General features: G+C 36.3%; 1 protein-coding gene across 1 annotated transcript; it reads left to right on the top strand.

Moving 5' to 3' along the window:
* The first annotated feature begins 1388 nt into the window (after positions 1-1388).
* LOC128227469 (uncharacterized) lies at positions 1389-11870 on the top strand. The gene is made up of 7 exons (XM_052938044.1): positions 1389-1407; positions 1663-1704; positions 2360-2466; positions 5919-5990; positions 7346-7407; positions 9336-9385; positions 11734-11870. The coding sequence occupies exons 1-7, from the start codon at positions 1404-1406 to the stop codon at positions 11868-11870; spliced, it is 474 nt and encodes a 157-aa protein (XP_052794004.1). The 5' UTR covers positions 1389-1403.
* Positions 11871-20170: the final 8300 nt, after the last annotated feature.

Raw genomic sequence — 20170 nt, 5'->3', positions numbered from 1 at the left:
TATATATGTATGTTTAAGTTTTTGAATCACAAATTTAGATCAAAGATCTATTATCACACAAAACTTAAAGAATATATATGAAAAGTCATGTGAATGGTGCAAGTCATATAATATAAAATTTATATTGATCAAGTCAAGCCATGCCATGTAAAAAACAAGAGGCCCAAAAGGGCCTATGCTCTACTGGCATGGCTTTTGTGGTCATATCAATCCAGAGCATGTATGTATGGGTAAAAGGCAACAGACATATACTTACATATAGCCCAGAAAGTATTGTAAGCAGATTAGTTGCATGAACTATTTTAATATGTGCCAAGTAAAAGTCATCTGACAAAAAAAAAATGCTTTCAAAACTGTACTCATAGTAAAAATTTCTGTAGTTTTAAAAGTTAAAAAAAGTTGGTCAAAAGGTCAAAGTCAAGGGCATCCTAGGACAACATTGATCAATTTCAACAAACAATCACAATCAATTGTGCTGAGATGGATGCACGAACACACAAAAAGATTTTCAAACCTTTCCAGGTTTATGTTTACCAAACCTGTGAACCCTGGGTGTGGCCAGTAATGACACCAGGTGCATAACTTAAACATTCACAACCAATTTTGTTAAGATGAATGCGCATGTTTCTTTCTGCTAATCAATTGTTAATTATTTAAATACATTTTGCTAAGAAATATTATTCTGGACCGAATGTTCTAATACTATGTAATTTTGATTATACATATATTTTATAAATATGAATCAATATATACATGTATGTTAAGTTTATGTTCCCACAAAGAGGATAATTCGCAAAACAAAACCAGATAATGAAAACAGATTTGACAAATCACCCTGGGCCAGGGCCATGGTCTGGATTTTGACCTCCGAATAGATTGACAAATTCTCAACATATAATGCTTATTTAGCTTGTTTACACCTACATACTAACACTCTCCCAGACTCTCACTCTCTTTCTTGGACACTTTGCTGAACGCCCCATGAAGGCAATATATTTATTATTTACACGAATTTGCCATTTAGTACTTTAATTTGATATTATTTATTTAGGTTCATTAAAATAAACTGTTTTCCGTTTGTGTCCAGAGTTGTTTAGAATGTTGGAGAATTTTCTATTTTTTATGTATGTAATTAAAAAATATACTTTTGAATTTGAGAGAAAGTTCCCTTGATCAGTGAAGATATTTTGAGAACTTAAGATGAGTGTGTTTCATTACTCACGAAGTGTGCCAGTCGACCTTCTGATAACGTTACACAAGGAAAGGCGTCACTCCCCATTACAAATATAGAAATACATCGTGATTCAGATAACCTTATTTGCAATGCCATATTTGTCATCTGCGATAACTGCATTATCAGTTTTTATTTATTCAGTTTTGATGCGGCTGTGATTTCAAGCGCAATGAGTGAGTTCATTTCAATGATTATTATAATATTTATTACATATGTATTAATGCTAAAATTTGTTCTTAATAAATGGACTGTAAAATTGCAATGCATGTGTGTGTGTGTGTGTGTGTATGTGTGTGTGTGTGTGCGTGCGTGCGTGCGTGCGTGCGTGCGTGATGTGTGCGAGTGCGTGCCTGCGTGCGCGTATGTGTGTATTTGTGTGTGTGTGTGTGTGTGATTTATTTAATGAGAAACTGTTTCGATTATTTCAGAACTTTTGGTTTTATCGTTTATATGTGTCGTCGTGCCTTGCGGTAAGAGTTTCATGAGTTTTTATTATTTTATTATTCATTTTGGTTTTAATCTCATCCTCTCTATTTTTATTATTGAAGAGTTAATATCAGTCCTTTACAAGGAATTTAACAATTCGTGATTCGCTAAGGTCCAATATATTACAATCGAATAAGTATCCTGAATGAACACCCAAAGTGGTCAATAACACATACAGCCTTGTTAGAAAGACTTTAGAGTCTTACAACAACCTCACTTTTCAAAACAACATTGTAAGATGACGTGTAAGTTTGTCCAATTCCCTTCACATTTTTAAGGGGTAAACATCTATAGCAATAATTTTAAATAACAAGCGCATTTATATAAAAATAGTGTTTGTTTTCTGCCACCTAAAAGTTATTATTCTCTTTTAATACACATTTCCAAGTTTAATGTTTCAAATATGTGTGTCTAATAACGATTGCATGATGCTGCGCCAGAGAGTGGAAACCCGGAGTACCCGGAGATTAAGAAGTGTCAAGTTTGGTGACCAAAAACTAAACCCCACATAAACCAAGGCTGTGAATCGAATCCGGTGCTCTCGTCTAGAAGCGAGTGCGCTAACCACGCGAACAACAGTTTCCGAATCACAACTTGAACGACTTAATAGAACTGTGTACGATTTCATTCTTTTTGCAGTGTTTGCACAGATACCAGATCAGAATAGATTGAAGTGTCGCTTATGCAACAATGCCAATACATTAAGAGACTGTTCCACGCTAACCATTTGTGACAATCGAACAGAGGTGATGTTCATTTAATATAGTGTTTGTTAGTAAAGGTTTATATATTTTACAACGATTGTAAACAATTTATTAATTTATTGTATTAATCACTCCCGATGGCACGATGTTACACGAGAGAATGGTCTCGTGATGTGGGGGGGGGGGTCCAGGATAAGCCGGAAAACAACACTTGTCAGGTTTGGTGACCAATAACAAAGCTCATAAACCCCAGCCCGGGAATCGAACCCGGTACACTTTAGTGAAAAGAACAGAACAGACGAGTGAGAATCCACTTACCACTAACTTCATTTGGTCACCAGGCATCACTAATTCACATTAGTATACGTTGGATACTTTAATACCTCTTGGAAAATAGAATACCGCTTTAGCCAGTCCTAGGGGCAATGACAGCTGTTGGTAATGAACAGTTTTCATCAATTCTCAATAACTACTATCATGTAGCGGTGGTTAAAGTATGTTCTTCCAAAGGCTATAGTACTCCTAATATGGCTCTGGGTTGGGATAACCCAGAAATATTGTTATACCACCGAGACGTTAAGAATTTGTGGTCATATGTAATAAAGTCAAAACTTAAATGCATGCAATTCCACGTCGGAATGTATCTAGTCAGTGGCGAAGCTAGAACATTATAATTGTGCAGGCCTGGTTGGTAGGTGTATTACCCGAGAGTCTTGATATTGCAGGATGCGCTTATGTGCAATTTCCATTATGTAAAAGGGCCTTTTGCGCATATGTGAAGCAGGCCCAGGCCCAACGCGTTTACGCGGAGCCGGCCAAGCACAATAACACCTACTGGGAGTAGGCGAAGTCCTATATCACCAACTCCGAGCATGCTTAGATCAATAGCGCCTACTTGGAGCTGGCCCAGGGCTAAAGCGTTTTCGTCGAGCAGACCGAGGCCTTTAACACCTACATGGAGACGGCCCAGGCCTATGGCACCTACTTGCAGCAGGCCAAGGCCTATAGCGCCTTCAAAGAGCGGGCCCAGGCCTAAAGAACCTACATGGAGAAGGCCATGCCGACAGCGCCTAAGTGGAATAGGCCCAGGCCTATAACATCTTCGTAAATCAAGCCAAGCCCTATACCGTCTTCAAGAAGCAGACCCAGGCCTTAAGCGCCAATGTAGAGCTGGCCCAGGCCTAAAGTGCCTACGTTGAGCACGACAAGCCCTTTAGCACCTACTTGGAGCATATGTGAAGCAGGCCCAGGCCGAACACGCTAACGAGCAGGCCCAGGACTATAACACCTATTTGGAGTAGGCCAAGTCCTATAGCACCAACTACGAGCATGCTTAAGTCTATAGCGCCTACGTGGAGTAGGCCCAGGGCTATAGCGTTTTCGTGGAGCACCTACATGGAGACGGCCAAGGCCTATAATACCTACTTGGAGCAGGCCCAAGCCTATAGCGTCTACTTGGAGCAAGGGCAGGCCTATAGCGCCTTCAAAGAGCGGACCAAGCCCTAAAGCATCTTCATGCAGTGGGTTTACACCGCCTAAATAGGTAGAGTCCTATAGCATATACGTAAAGCAAGCCAATGGTTATAGTGTCTTCAAGAAGCAGATCCAGGCATAAAGCACCAAAGTGGAGCAAGCCCAAGCCTATAGCGCCTACGTAAGGCAGTCCCAGGCCTAAAGCGAATACGTTGAGCACGACCAGATCATTAGCTACTACTTGGAGTAGGCACAAGCCATTAATACCTACGTGGAGCTGGCCCAGTACTATTGTGCTTTCGTGGCGCAGGCCCAGGCCTTAAACGCCTACGTAGAACAGCCTAAGGCCTATAGCGCCAACCTAGAGATAGCGCAGGCCTAGAGCATCTACGTTGAGCAGGCATAGGCTGAAAACACCTACGTGATGTATGCCTATGTTTGAGGCGCCAACGTGGAGCTGGCTCGGGCCTTACGCGCTAACATGGAGCAGATAAAGGTCTACAGTGCATTCTTGGAGCACGCCCAGGTCTAAAGCCAATGCCTGTATCGCCAACCTAGAGCTGGCCCAAACCTGAAGCACCTGCGTTGAGCAGCCCTAGGCTAAAATCGCCTTCGTGAGGCACACCTAGGCCTATAGCGCCTATGTGGAGCTAGATCAGAGCTTAAGCGCCAACATGGAGCAGACAAATGCTTATAGCGCCTTCTTGGACAATACCAGGCCTGTAGCCTTCGAAAAGCGAGAACTGGCCTAAGGCACCTGCATGGATCAGGCCCAGTCTAAAGCGCCTTCTTGGAGCAAGCCTACAGATAACGCGCTTAAGTGGAGCAAGCCCAGGCATATAGCGCCTAAGTGGAGCAGGTCAATGCCTATAGCGCATACTTAAATCAGGGACAAAGCCGATAGCACCTACTTGTAGCAGGCACAGGCCTTAAGCGCCTAATAAGTGCAGGCCGATGTCTATAGCGCCTAAATAGAGCAGACCTAGACCTAAAAATCTAACTTGGCGAAGGCGCTTATCTTGAGTAGATCAAGGCCTATTGCTTCTACTTGGCGAAAGCTAAGGCCTAAAGCAGCATTTTTGAGAAGGCCCATGTCTATAGCACCTTTTTCAAACATGCCCAGGCCTATTGTGACTACTTAGAGCAGACCTAGTCCTAAAGTGGCTACTTGGAACACGCCCAGGCCTATAGCGCCTACTTGGAGCAGGTCCAGACCAATAAGACTATTTGGAGCAGGCCCACACCTATATCGCTTAAGCCCTTGCCTAAAAGCACCTATTTGGAGTAGGCCCGGGTTTATAGTGCTTTCTTTGAGCATGCCAAGGCTTATAGCGCCTGCATTGAGCAGACCAATGCCTATAGCGCCTACTTGGAGCAGGCCAAGGCCAATAGCACTTTTGCGGAGCAGGCCCATGCCTATAGCGCCTACTTGGAGCAGGTCAAAGCCAAAAGCATCTTTGCGGAGCAAGCTCATGCCTATAGCGCCTACTTGGAGCAGGTAGCAAGGCAAAAAGCACATCTGCGGAACTGGCCCATGCCTAAAGCGTTTCTTTGAAGCAGGCCAAGGCCAGTTCCGCCTTCTTGAAGCAAGCCCATGCCGAAAGCGCCTACTTTGAGCAGGTCAAGCCAATAGCACCTTTGCGGAGCAGGCCCATGCCTATAGCGCTTACTTGAAGCAGACGCATCCCTATAGCGCCTAGTTGGAGCAGGCCCAGACCTATAGCGACTAAGTTGAGCAGGCCCCGGCCTATAGCGCTTAAAAAACCTACACTTGTAATATATTGCTATAAACTACTACTTTATTTATATTTTAATGTATATGATATGTGTTATTTATGTTTTTTGACGTAATGTGTCTCTCGTCGAATGTCAAATCGTGCCTCTTAACAGGGTTATCGTTAACTAATCCGCCACTTGGCTTGTATCTGTTGTTTCCCGGATATGTCTGTGATAATTCTGAAATTGCTCAGCCCATGTTTTTGTAATGTTTATATTAGAAGTGTGTTCTTTTTCATTGGAAGGAATGCTATATGGATGAAGTGATTACCTCGACCTATGAGATTGTCTACAGAGGCGGATGCCGTGCAATAAGCGTATGTGTCCCTGTTTACTTTAACACTTCAATTCGGTTTCCACCACAGTTTACTTTACTAGTTTATCTCACAAAACATGCAATGTCTCGTAACATTGTATTACTCTCGACCTTTCTTTGAACTCGGTACACCATTACAAACGTCTGTGCATCTGTAACCGGTATTCGACTACTCAATGTGGTTCTTCTTGCCCGGTACCCGATATTTAGCTCAGCGCTTTGTCGTGCGCTTATTAATTGGTATAACACCCGTATAAGTTGCCTGTCGCAATTGTTCTACTGCTTGTGCTATAACTTTTACGTGTAGGTACCTATAAATATGGTTTCAATCGTCGTTTGCGAAACTTCACTCCGCGTGTAACGGTAGGCATTTCGGATATCTTGTGAAACACCTTTCTCTAGTTGTATAGTTGCAAATATCGTTTATTTTGTACAATAATTTTCAAACCGTTCGGCGTAGATAACACATAACATGTTTCTTAGATATCCAGTACATACTTTTAACTTGTAGAAAGTAAATCTACTAATACCTGGATGACATTATGTACGAAAAGAAGTCTACACATACCCTTAACATCCGACCTAATTTCTATTATGAAAATGGATGAAATTAAAACCAGACAACAGAGATAAAATAAAATCTTGGTTTTGCTTTTCCTTAAACATGTCGTCACTATAAAGAATGGTAGTTCAATGTGTTCTCGTTATATTGGGAATTGTGCATCTTCTCGCATTATCCCAACAACGTGGTATTCGATATTGCATTGTCATAAACGTGATAAAACTGTTTACTCTACACTCAACATCCAAAGACAGTCATAGTGCCGTACAACATATGTAAAGACTGTATATGATATAACTACTTTTGTTTAAAAATAAAAACAAATCAAGTAAAATAAGATCAGAAAGCAGCCACTGCCGCATTCTGCAGAACCAAGGAGTTCGAGATAAACAAGTGTTCCATTTAAATGTCATCAACAGTGGCGACAATGTGATGCTTTAAAACCTGAACTCACTCTTCATGGCATTTATTTAGGACCACAATGTTTTCTGTGTTACTTCTTCTTAAAGAATCAATCAAATATGTCAGCCTTTGCATCAAACCAATATTTCAATTTCAAATTATATTTGAAACTTTCTTAAAATTAAGTTGATATTAAGAAGCTCGGCGCCGACTCATCCAGATGACCACATATAATTGCTAATAACAAATATATATGAGGCTTGTTTTCGTTACAAAATGAATATTTAGCGGTTTCATTTTGCGAAATGTTTTTGGTTGTCAATGAGACATTTTTCATGAGTCGATTAGGCAAACGAAACACATTGGTTTTATTTTTAATATGTTTCCTTCAGCACTGTTCAGCTTCATCGACGGCCATTGGAAAACGACAGGGTGACTTGATCTCATGCTCGGAGTATGTATTTTGAGCTCTTTTTACAGATATTTACTATATGACCTTTTGTGTTTTTGTCCTTTTTTGGCAAGGATGATTTTTAAATCAACATCCAAATTTAATATACACTCTTACACAGTTCATAACATTATTTAAGAAGTAGCAAATTCAATTGGGAAATACTTGCAAAAAATCACCTGAAATACACGCGTACGTATTCGTACAATCAAACTAAAAACAGCTGGCTACATAATTTAACTACTTTATAAGTACTCTTGGAACCACTATAAAATGTGTCTTTGAAACGCCGCATTTGAAAACTGATTTATCTCCGTAACGGGGGTATGTAAAAAGAACCGTTAAGGAAAACATAAAAAAAATGAACAAAAAAAGCCAACAAAATAATTTAATTCCTTTGCGTATTTTCTGAGTTTTGCTTCGACAAATATCATTGGAAGAAAAATCAAATACCTTAAAGGCTTAATTTGACAGAAGTTTCCCAGTAGTTAAGATTCCTTCCCTGTGCGTATCTTGGCATCGTCTTCCGTCCTTGTACAGTGATAAGAGATAAGGTTAATGCGCTTTGCACATCCTTTAATTGCTTTTAATTTCAAAGAATCTCCTTGCAGTACTTTCAAAATATAATACCTCCCTTCAATTGCTTCTCTTCGAGGTTGTTATGTATAGTCTCGATAGCTTAGGCCCCACTTTCGTCAAACATCTAAATTCCATTATGACAGGATTATTATTTACTTACTTTTTTTGTTTTGATATAATCAGTGAAATGTTTACATATTTAAGTGTTGTTGTTTTTTACTTTAAAAGAAAATAATCCTTGAACAAATCAAGTTTAACTAACTTTTATTTAAAACAATCAAGATTAAGACATAAATTTGGCTTAATGAAATAATATCCTATGGTTGTTACGCTTAAAACTTGGGGCCCAGTAGTGACCTTTAAAGTGGTAAAGGTGCCTGTAAGAGGTGGTGTGCGAAACGTTTTTAAAGTATTCTTGGTAAAAATCATTTTAAAATAGTATCGTTTCGCAATATTTTGTTTTAATATCAACATATCGTTTAAATGAAAAACCGTTTTAAAAGATATGCATACAGGTGGATTAAGTTGTTACTTTAAAATGAAAGAGGGAGCACTAAGGCACGACCAAAACAGGTCAGATGTCATAGATGAAAATGGCGAGAACGTATTTGACGTCGCAGTTATTAGAGTATCTTTAAGTTTATTTGACAGTGTGGGTTCCATTGTTTATCAATTTATTTTATATAGTTATTCTTCATAATACTATTATTTCAATGTTTGTATATTTCCTGACATTGTTTCGATTAAACGTTAAATAAGCATGTCCATTTATATTTATTTTTATGAAATAAAAGCAAGAACATGTTCTTCTTTTATGAAAGATAATAACAAAATATTAAAGAATGTTCTAACATTTTTTTCATCTCATTCTGCGACATAAAAGCAAGTTTCCATAGACCTCGAAATAGCCAAGTCAAAGGTCTGTAATAAATCAATACCACAAAATGGGCTCTTCACTGAATTTCAGTGAATCTTCAAGGACGAAAGTTAATCTCATTAATTAAATGTATACAATTGGAAAGAAATGCGTTTACAAGCATGAGAATGGTGTGGCAAATATGTATTGCTAAATAATAAATTACATCCTTGCTTGAACGTTTTATATTATTTTAAATTCAATATTTATTAAGCTAAATAGATCTTTTACCTGTTTGTTTTGCTCTGTGTTGTGCATACAAGTTTTCATGTTCGTTTTCTTGTTCTGTCATATGCTTTGTTATCTAGCATGCAAAGGGGGATCATGACTACAAATACAATTCGAAAAATTAAAGAAAATTACAAATCTACGGCATGAGCTATTTTACTCATGTTTATGAAACCAATCAGTATATTTAGATATTCTCCCATTACAGATGTTGCAAAAGTGAAGACAACTGCAATACTAAGATGTGCGGTATAGACAGTAAGTAGAGCCAAATCTTGAAAAATGTTTTATGTTAATCGTATACAAGACATACGTAGAGCATTCAATATGGAATGCAACTGAATCTAGCTCATCTATAGTTAAGCTTTATTGTAATGGCTTCAGTGGTTTTGTTAAAAACAATGGTACTAGAATGGATCTATGACATCTGTGTTATTGGTTTTGTCAATAAACGTGATTTCGTCATATGTTCTCATAGAAAATTAACAACGCTTGTAGACTTTGACAAACGTATCGAATGATAAAAATAGTGTAAAAAATGTTTTCAACAACAAGCACAGTTATATAAGTAGTCATCGAATTTTTGTTTTTTGTTTACAAGCATGGAAAGTTAAGCGTTGATTATCATACATAAGATAAATACAAAACATAATCTACGTTACAGATGCCTCTGATAAAAATGTATAAATAGTGAAATATTTCAAATTAACACATATAATGTAAATATTTTTACTACGAAATTCAACTGCTTAAGTAATCTTCAGCAGGAGTGTGTGCATATCTGTCAGTTTAATATCTAACATAAATTTGGTTTATCAGAATGTCATTATAATTTGTCTATACGGAGTGTACCTCACTTTGCCGACAGAAGAGCATTGCTCCAATTTCTTTGTGCAATTCCTTCAGGAACAATAGCAATTCTTCAGTAGCATTACAAATAAAGTGCCCCTCTGCCAGGTTAGTGCCCATTAATGCAAAACTTACTAAAGGGGCAACACAGTGGCAACACAACGTATGAACACAGTTTAGAGGCACGGATAAGGGCCTGAAAGACATTGCACGAGTGGCAATAGTACGAAAAACATAAACTGACTAGACCCTCATCAAAATAACTGTATCACTGAATTATGAGATTGGTGCCTTGGAATGGTCAGTGGATCACGAGCTTACTGGACCACGAGATTACCTAGGGTTACTAGATCAAAATATGCCTGAAGTTAAAATTAGTTTATATCCGCATAACCTCACAATTGTTCCAATATTAATTAACAATTACAAAATAGTTCATATAGGCCAAACGCATACGGGGTGAACTTTGAAACAATGAATAACATAGTTACGTGTTCTATGATGAGGCGCTGGCATTTCTTTACCTCTCAATTAAAGGAACATTAAACTGGTTGGAGTAAATGGCAACAATATATTTCAAACCTAAGTAGAACTCTACAAAATGTTGACTTTAAGGATATTATAAACATTTCTTTCAAATTATGTTTAGTGTAGCTACGAATTTAATTCCAAGTCAATTCAAATTCAATTTAGTTATTGATGGGATAAATGATTAGATTTTATAAACAGTGTTTCCCCAATGATGGATTTAAGGGATGTCTGACAGAACGGGGTAGGGCAGGGAGGGATGTCCACTCTTATTTTATGACTTTTTTAGTATTTTATTCACATGGTGCAATTTGACCTAATTTTCATAATCTTTTAAGGTAAAAAATGTTATTCAAACGAACTCAAAATGATCCGAAAACACAATGAATGCAAAGTAAATGACATGTAATGACTTCTAATAACAGTTTTAACCAGGAAACGTCTACTTCCATCTGTCGTCTGCTTCGGGTCTCCGTTGCTTGGATGGCTGTGAGAAATAAGAATCTAAAGGACTTTAATCTAGGCTTGTCTTTTTTTTCTTTTTCATTTCGACCTTTTGAAGACGAATTGCCAGTATTTGGGAACATTGACTCTCGCTTAGTTAGGATTTTTATAAGATTTTATCAATTTTATATAAAGGTCAACAAATAAATAATTAAAATATCATTAGGTAAACTGATTGAATCTTCATTCTTTGATTTAAATTAATACACACATTTCACGTTCAGAATGCAGCATCGCTCATAAGTCTGACAATAAATGAAATGCAAACTTTACAACCTTCCTGCAGGCAGATTATAGATTAGTTTCACGGTTTACCGTATATTTGTATGAAGTGTAGAACACCTGGATTAAGCATGTCAGACCAATTAAGGCATGTCGGGATTACAGCTCTGCCTGTGAGGGCGAGTCGGTTCTGATACCAAACAAGGCACTGGAAGACTTCTCATACACCTTTAAAATAATGGCACAGTATCACAACGCAGCGCTTTAGGTTTCATTTTGCTCTGTTTAAACAGTGTCTGATACTTAGAGCAACACAACATCGTCAAATATGGTCTCAGTTCACATGCTTAATTGAAATGGTTTATAATTATATTGCCCATTTACATTTTCCTTAACTTATACACTTTTACATAAATCACCAACCGATTAATCGTCAATAATATCAACCAGATTTAACTTATTATAATACCATGCGTATTTGAACATCCTGTTTTCTATTTAAGACACCATACCTGCTATTGATCAATGCTACTTCTGTGACTCGGCACACTCAGACCAAGGAGACGTTACTGATCCAAACGACTGCATTACTTTTACAACATGCGATGTAAACCAGGTATGTTTCGATTGGTTAAGGTAAATTGTTCATGACTGATTATATGTATTGTTTTGGCAATATTTGAAAAAAGTTCATGGGTAGCATTCGATTCATGTCAGACATTGTTGTAAAAAAGATTATTCAGAAGTAATTTTAGAATATAAAAAATCTATAACTTGGATATTAAAGTAACTTTAAAATATCAAAATAGCAATAACTTGGATAAAGTAATTTAAAAATATCAAAAAAGCAATAACTTGGATAAAACTTGTTCGATATTCATGCAAAACAATCTTTGGTTATAAATGCATGCGTAAATGTTATTAAACCAATACTTTCTGACTTTCATTATTTCAATTGCAAGACAATGATACAATCCAAACCACAGGGACAAGCCAAGTAGTCAAACTGTAAAAATAACAAAGCCACAAGGTAGGGATCTAAAACGACAATAAACTAGACACATATAAACGAATGAACATCACACACACACACGCACGCACGCACGCACGCACGCACGCACGCACACACACACACACAAATGCAAATGCTACAAACGGACAACAAACGCATCAAAAATAGCTTTACTGATACTTAAGAAATGGTAACTTGACCTTTGACCTACTGGCACTTTATTTCACTTTTCAACTGATCATAGCCTATGTTTGAAGACTGTACATCCAAGAAGTTAAAATATATTCATTGTAAACGAAATCACACATACCATTTCTAGTTATGGTCACCATGACCTTGTCTTTTGACGTTATGAACCTAAATTAATGGGGGTCATAGACTGACCATGACCATTGTGCATACCAAGTTTGGTGATTGTATGTAAAATGTCGGGCAAAAGTAATTGATCTAAAACAAATACTAAAATATAGCCTAATATTTATATGAATAACTATAGAAACAATTTCAATACTCGAACATTTTGAAATAAATCCCGTTTAATAGCACAATATCAACGCCAATGACATAGAACACAAACACAAACAGTCCCAAAGGTCATACGCATATGTGCTTAATAGCAATGTCCAGTAAACTTTCGTGGTACGCAATCTTTGTTGATCAGTGTAGATTACTCTCACCTAAAACTGTATTGATATTTTACACCTGTCAATCTATTACCTAGGAATAAAAGCTATTTATTCTTGTCCTTTATTAATACCACACCTGTGTTTATCCACCATTTACTGTATTTAATACCGCACTTAATCCCCCTATTGACGGAACTATATAAAACTGACAATCACAGGTTATTATATTTTGTGATTGTTTGACTACCGCAATCTAGATCATAATGTTTCTTAAAAAGATTTTTCTTCTTTTAATTTGAATTAAGAAATAATTCTTGTGTCCGAATTATAATTGTTCTCATAATAGAAAAGTCGGTATGCATATGATTAATTTAGTTGAAGTTAAGGCTACTTAATGGTTAAAATGTACATTCATTGCTCGTGTAAAAGTTATTTCATTTTGAAGTTAAAGTTTACACCAGTAATACTTACTATTTAATATAACGATAGCTCACTATATTATTATTCGTCTAAAAGTGTTTTGTCATCACTGCATACATTTGATAACATTGATGCGTTAATACCGTTATCATTGTTAATTTATTATTTTCATTGCTTGTATAATAATTACCAGTCTTAGAAGTTACCAAAAATACATATTAGTGCTGTTTAATATTTATAAAGATTATTGCATTACTTATTTGCTTAATCGAGTCGTGTACTCAACTGTATAGTTCAACGGACTACAGAAGATAATTATTTTAGGCTATGCCTTTATCAATGTTAAATTTAGGCATAGAATGCTTAGGTAATAGTTAACAAATTTTGAAGTTAAAATGACTTTATTGGTAGTGTGTAATATGAACAATATTAACAATACCTGTCTGTATTTTAATTGGATCAATTGATTTTATGGATAGTTGCATAGTTCTACCGTAATTATTATTTAATAATAATGTACGAATATTTTGAAAAGGCAATTTATTACCTGATTGTATTACTACATCACATATTGAAATTGATTTTATTGTAACCCTCCATCTCCATTTCCTACACATTCTCTTTTGACATTGTTTTGAAAACAATATCATGTTTTATATTCTAATCAAGATTTCTTCTTTCTTCTTTCTATTCTTATTGTCCTCAAATTTGCATGCTATTCGCTTCATGAAAGTTTGTGGGTACATACCAGTGACATTTATTGTCGTCAATCGCAAGTTACCGGCGGTCATTTTGTTCTTGTTTCTTATACACTCTATTTCATGAAAACATCTTGTAATGTGACCCCGGCCGCTGGTTTGACACAATTAAACGTCAGGGGAAGTTGGAAAAACAGTAACATTTTTATATTTTCAATTTCAATCATGTGCAGTGTGTTAGCTGTGATTTCTCTTAAATCATACCATGCTCCGCACCCAATACCAATCACTGGTAAAAAAATCCGTTCAAACGCAATTAAACGCCGCTGTAATGGGTTATGGTTTGTGCTCGTCTTTTCAATATTTGCTTTAATTGGAGTTGAATGTTGGATTGTTGAGCTTATTTTATTATCTGGTGATATTCACTCCAATCCTGGCCCTGATTCAGTTTCCCTGTATCAGAGTCAAGCTCAGAGTTATCCAAACTTCTCTTGTCACAACACCATGTTTCATTTATTCATTACAATGTACAAAGCCTACAAAGCAAATTAGATATACTTTTCTCGGAACTGAGTGGGTTTGATATAATAGCTTTTCCTGAAACACGGCTTAATGATTTCAATTTTCTGCGAAGATATATCATTTAATGGTTATCACACGGTTGAGAGATGCGATAGACAAGGGGACAGTCATGGTGGTGTTTGTGTCTTCGTCAAAGATTCTATTCATTTCTCGCGTCGTCCTGATTTTGAGCTCCAATGTCTCGAATGCGTATGGGTCGAGATTACACTAAAGAACCGTAAAAGATTATTATTTGGTACATTTTACAGACCCCCCAACTCCTCTGCCGCAATTTGCGATTCTATAGAGGATTCTGTGGGACTTGCCTTTGATACAGGAATAAGTGATATAATAATCACTGGTGACTTTAACTACAACACCAGCAATATAAGTTACTCTAGACGTGTTCAAACTTTATGTTCACTATATGGTCTATCGCAGGTGATAACAGAGCCAACTCACTTTACTGAAAGTACCTCATCAACACTAGATCTGATTTTCATTGCTAACTCTAATAGTTTAATAACATCGGGTGTTGGAGATCCTTTTCTTCCATCAAACATTCGCTACCATTGCCCAATCTTTGGCATTCTTAAGTTTGCAAAATGTAAGTCTTCCTCTTTCTCGAGAGAAGTATGGTATTACGATAGGGGTAATTATGATGAGTTGCGTGATCTTCTCGAGGGAACTGATTGGGACTCTCTTTCTAATTTGAATATCAATATATACACTGACAATATTACCAATGCCATTTTGACTAACGCAAAAAGATGTATCCCGACTAAAACAGTCGTTATTCGACCAGATGACGTACCCGGGATGACTTTACATGTAAAAAATCTTATTCGCAAACGTAAACGTTACTATAGTAAGGCTAAAAATACAAACTCAACCCAACTATGGGGTAAATTTCGTACACTTCGGAACGAAACAACTTTGGCTATTCGTGACGCAAAAGAAACATATTATTTTAATCTCTCAGAAAAAAATTGCTCAGGGTCTTCTCAGTCTAAAGGGTGGTGGACAATTCTAAAGTCGTTTGTTAATCCTCAACCAAGGCCAAACATTAATGCAATCCAAGATCCTTCTGATGGCGAACTCTGCCTAGATGACGCTAGTAAAGCTGAAATTCTCAATACCCACTTTAAAAATCAATCTTTATTAGATGATACCGGCCACATTGTTCCGTCAGCTAGTATTCATAACATTAACCACAAAATTGACCATATCACAGTGCTACCAAATGAGATAACTGACATTATATCATCATTGCCTGTTAATAAAGCTTCATGACCAGATGGCATAAGCAATCGAATCCTAAAAGAATGTCTCACTCGTTAGCTCGCCCGTTGTGCTCCCTATTTAATATGTCTCTCTCAATCGGTGGATTTCCAAAACCATGGAAAGATGCTAATGTGTGTGCAGTTTTCAAAAAGGGCGATTCCATTCTTCCTGTTAACTATCGTCCTATCTCCCTACTTTATACAATGGAAAAGGTGTTTGAAAGGGCAATATATAAACACTTCTTTAACCACCTTCGTGACATAAACTTTTTTACCCAATTCCAGTCAGGCTTTCGGCCAGGCGATTCTACTGTTAATCAGCTTGCATACCTTTACAACACATTTTGTAAGGCATTAGATGATGGCCTAGAGGTTAGAGCAGTATTCTTTGATATCAGTAAGGCATTTGATAAAGATTGGCACGAGGGCTTGGTTGTGAAGCTACAAGAAACTGGTGTCGACGGCAATTTACTTTCGTGGTTTAGTGACTATCTTAGCAAACGTAGGCAACGTGTAGTTCTCCCTGGCTCCATATCTAGTTGGGTCTTTCTTAAGGCTGGTGTACCCCAAGGTTCTATTCTAAGTCCCCTCTTATTTCTGATATTTATAAATGACATTGTTGTCAACATTGGAAGTAATGTAAGGCTATTTGCAGACGATACTAGTCTTTATATTCTCGTTGACGAGCCCTTAAGGGCCACTGAACTAATCCAGAGAGATATTGATATCATTAGTACATGGGCTGATAAATGGCTAGTCACCTTTAATCCTGCAAAAAATAAGTCAATCCTGTTCTCCAGAAAACGCCTACCGAGTAATTATCCAGATTTGTCTATGTATGGTCAACAAATCTCAGAAATAAATTCGCATAACCATCTTGGTTTGGTTCTTTCAAGTGACTGTACATGGCATGAACACTTTGAGTACATCAGAAGTAAAGCCCTTAATAGAATATGCATCATGCGAAGGCTTAAGTTCCGTCTGGACAGAAAATGTCTAGAAACTATTTATTTTTCGTACATCCGTCCGGTTCTTGAATATGCGGATATTGTCTGGGATAATTGTACGGACTACGAAAAAAACGAACTGCAAAAGATACAAAAATGAAGCCGGTAGAATAGTTTGTGGGTCTACTAAGTTAATTTCGATTGATGTTCTCCATACGGAGCTATGTTGGCCTACTCTATCAGAAAGACGCATTAATCACAAACTATGTCTCTTCTATAAAATGAAAAACGGCCTTGTCCCAGAATATCTATCATCCCTTGCACCTTTAAATGTCAGTACACAGAATTATCCACTACGGAATGCATCTAACACAAGAACGGTTATGTCACGCACAGATTCTTACTTTTCCTCATTCTTACCTTCAACTATACGTGCATGGAATGAACTTCCACAGAATATGCGGGATTGTCGTTCAATTGCATCCTTTAAATATTCACTTCGTAGCCGATGCCAGTCTGCCCGCCGTACTATTATTACGGTAACCGCCGATTACAAGCACTTCACACTCGACTGCGTACTAGTTGCAGTGGTCTTAACTATCACCTTTATTGTAAAAATATTATCAGCTCTCCTCTTTGCGAGTGTGGTGAAGTTGAAAGTAGTACTCACTATTTTATGCATTGTCCTTTATATACCGACTCTCGACAAACTTTCTTTCTTGATATGTCAATAATCACAGAAATTAACATTGGTTTCATTCTCTATGGCAATCCAACCTTAAACAACGAGAACAACTCCAAAATATTTGATACTTTTCATAAATTCATACAAGACTCGAAACGTTTCTGATCATTACCTGACTTACAGTGTTTCCCCAATATGGTATGTACCCAACTTCTTTTCTTCCTTCATATCTGTCCACACCCTACTTATATATCCTTTATACTGTCACTTGTGCTTATTTTGTATCTATTATGTATCGTGTTTGAACTATTGAATCCATATCTAAAAAAAACTTATTCCTATTTTTTAGCATTAGCAACAACTTTTCTCGCATAAAAGATATATATCGTCTAATCGTCAATCATACGCATTTTTCTGGTAAATGAGTAATTTAATTTCCTTGGAGAAGAACTCTATAAGCTATGCTTTCGTTCCAATTCATTTCAATATTATAGACAACTTGTGTGTGTGTGTGTGTGTGTGTGTATTCTGTGTAGTTTGTTTGTATATGTTGAATAAGATATGTTTAAATCAAACAGTCCCAAACCAGAAACATGGAACAACAGCACAAAACTCCACAAACAACACAATGCATATATACTATATAAAGAAACTACGGATGTTTATCAATTTAATAACTAACTTCCTAGGAATGGTCAGCAATATGTGAATTTACTAGGGGTTTTGAAAAAAAATTATTGGTTAGAAAACGATATTTTATTTCAATAGAATATACTAGCAAAATAAAGTTATTTTTGATATTATTGTAGAAACATTCACCACAATGCAACATTTAACATAAAACATAAGACAAAATTGCCAGGAGAATTGATACCATACCCCATCCTACCCATATTTAAACTGTTTACACATGTTTTTATTTAACAGGTACATCCCTTATTTTTACTTTACGCCAAATAATGCCAAATCCTGGACCCACTAACCATATTGCATAATAAACATATTATTAACATCGTTCAATATACGTCATTTCGTTGACACTAACTAATGTCATGGTTTAACATTGTCTGTAAAATATATTTTGTGCAAACCGAACTGAGAGAAACCCCTATGGATTTAATGGGTTAGTGTTTTGTATGTTTTGCTAACAATAGCTGATACGGTAGGAGTTTCGCCTCATATTTATGAATTTACACACAAACAGGGACAATATAAACGTTGAGTGAACTGTTGAATAATTAAACTTATATAAGAACAATATGAACAAATTGAAATACAATGCATTAGCAACTTGTTTCGACTAACCGAGTATAGTTTTTTTCTAAAACCATGACATGAATAAGTCCAAATGAGTTGATAGCTTTTGGTATTTTCCTTGACATTAGTATAAAATAAATTGTTGTTTGGATTAGACTATTAATACGGTAGGAATAACCTATAAAATATATGGACAAGCATAAGAGAAATATTCATCTTCTAAACATTGATAGACGCTCCAAATCTGAATTCTCTTGAAGGATTGGTATAACGGCCTACTTAGATTTCGATGTCGTAGAAAGGCAAATGCATCATTGCATAATAAAACGAGTTTCAGACATTCCTCTGCCATTCCAATTGCACGGATTACGCAAGACAGTCCTATTAAATATTCCTTTTTAATACTAAACTGTAAGTCAGAAAATATGAATCATATAAATAAATTAAAATATGCATAATATCTAGTGTCCGAGATCTTCTCTGCGCATTGCATATTAAACTGAACTACAATGAAACATTATTCCCCAAATAATATTTTGTTTGTGCAAGTACCGCTATATTACCGCTATAATTTATTATTTTCATTGTTGGTATTATATGCTGTTTTTACAGGCATTTTTTGTGCGTTGGTTTTCACTCCTCCTTTCAATTAAATATGAATATATACATGTATAAGATAACTAAAGTTCCCAAACATTAGAAACGCTAATACCTTTTAAAGTTTCATTTTCATATACCATGAAAAAGGATCTGTATTTCGGAAAAAATATTATCGAAATAGGCGTTACAAAGGCAGTTGAGCACACATAATTTCAATTCCCTGTCACCGGCTAGTGACAAGTATTTAAGGATTGAAATTCATTTCGGGGCCATGCATTCGATCTTGAATGCCCCGTTTAAATGCCAATACCTTCGTTGATAAAATGCCATTTTTGGCGGGGCATTCAAGATCGCATTAAATGACAAATAAATAAATTCAAATCTTTATGTTTACATGTTTTCTGCTGAGGTCTTTTTTAACCGCATCACGCAAATGCATTTTTATTATAACGCAGAAAATAATCCTGTTATATTCTCTCGCTTTTTTGTTTTTATGTATCTTTGAAAAAATCTGCCTCTATGTTATATTTATATATTATACAGATCCTACATTTTTCAAAGATTTTTGTAAGACGCTGTGGGTTCGCACAATGGAAATACTTTGGATTAAAAAGAGATTAAACGGGTTTATCCCGTTCAAGTTCGTAAAATATTTGCTATATTTTGACATTATGCGTTCCATAATGTCCAGCTGTCTTCTTCTGTAAGTTTACTACGTAACTGTAAATAATTTAAAGTTAACCTCCACTCAAGTTGTATTCATATCACCTTCATTTTCACGACGATGAGTAAAAAAAACTATCAAATAAATTATAGTTCTTCGGTGTAAGGCAAGCCGGAAAATGTAAACT

This window comes from Mya arenaria, chromosome 1 (assembly GCF_026914265.1).
Source record: "Mya arenaria isolate MELC-2E11 chromosome 1, ASM2691426v1".
Classification (NCBI taxonomy): domain Eukaryota; kingdom Metazoa; phylum Mollusca; class Bivalvia; order Myida; family Myidae; genus Mya; species Mya arenaria.
This window is presented reverse-complemented; position numbering and strand designations above follow the sequence as displayed.

Excerpts from the sequence above, each read along its gene's own strand:
- LOC128227469 (XM_052938044.1), top strand. Across the intron at positions 2,467-5,918 it reads TTTGTGACAATCGAACAGAG|GAATGCTATATGGATGAAGT; the intron begins GTGATGTTCATT and ends TTTCATTGGAAG. Across the intron at positions 7,408-9,335 it reads GACTTGATCTCATGCTCGGA|ATGTTGCAAAAGTGAAGACA; the intron begins GTATGTATTTTG and ends CTCCCATTACAG.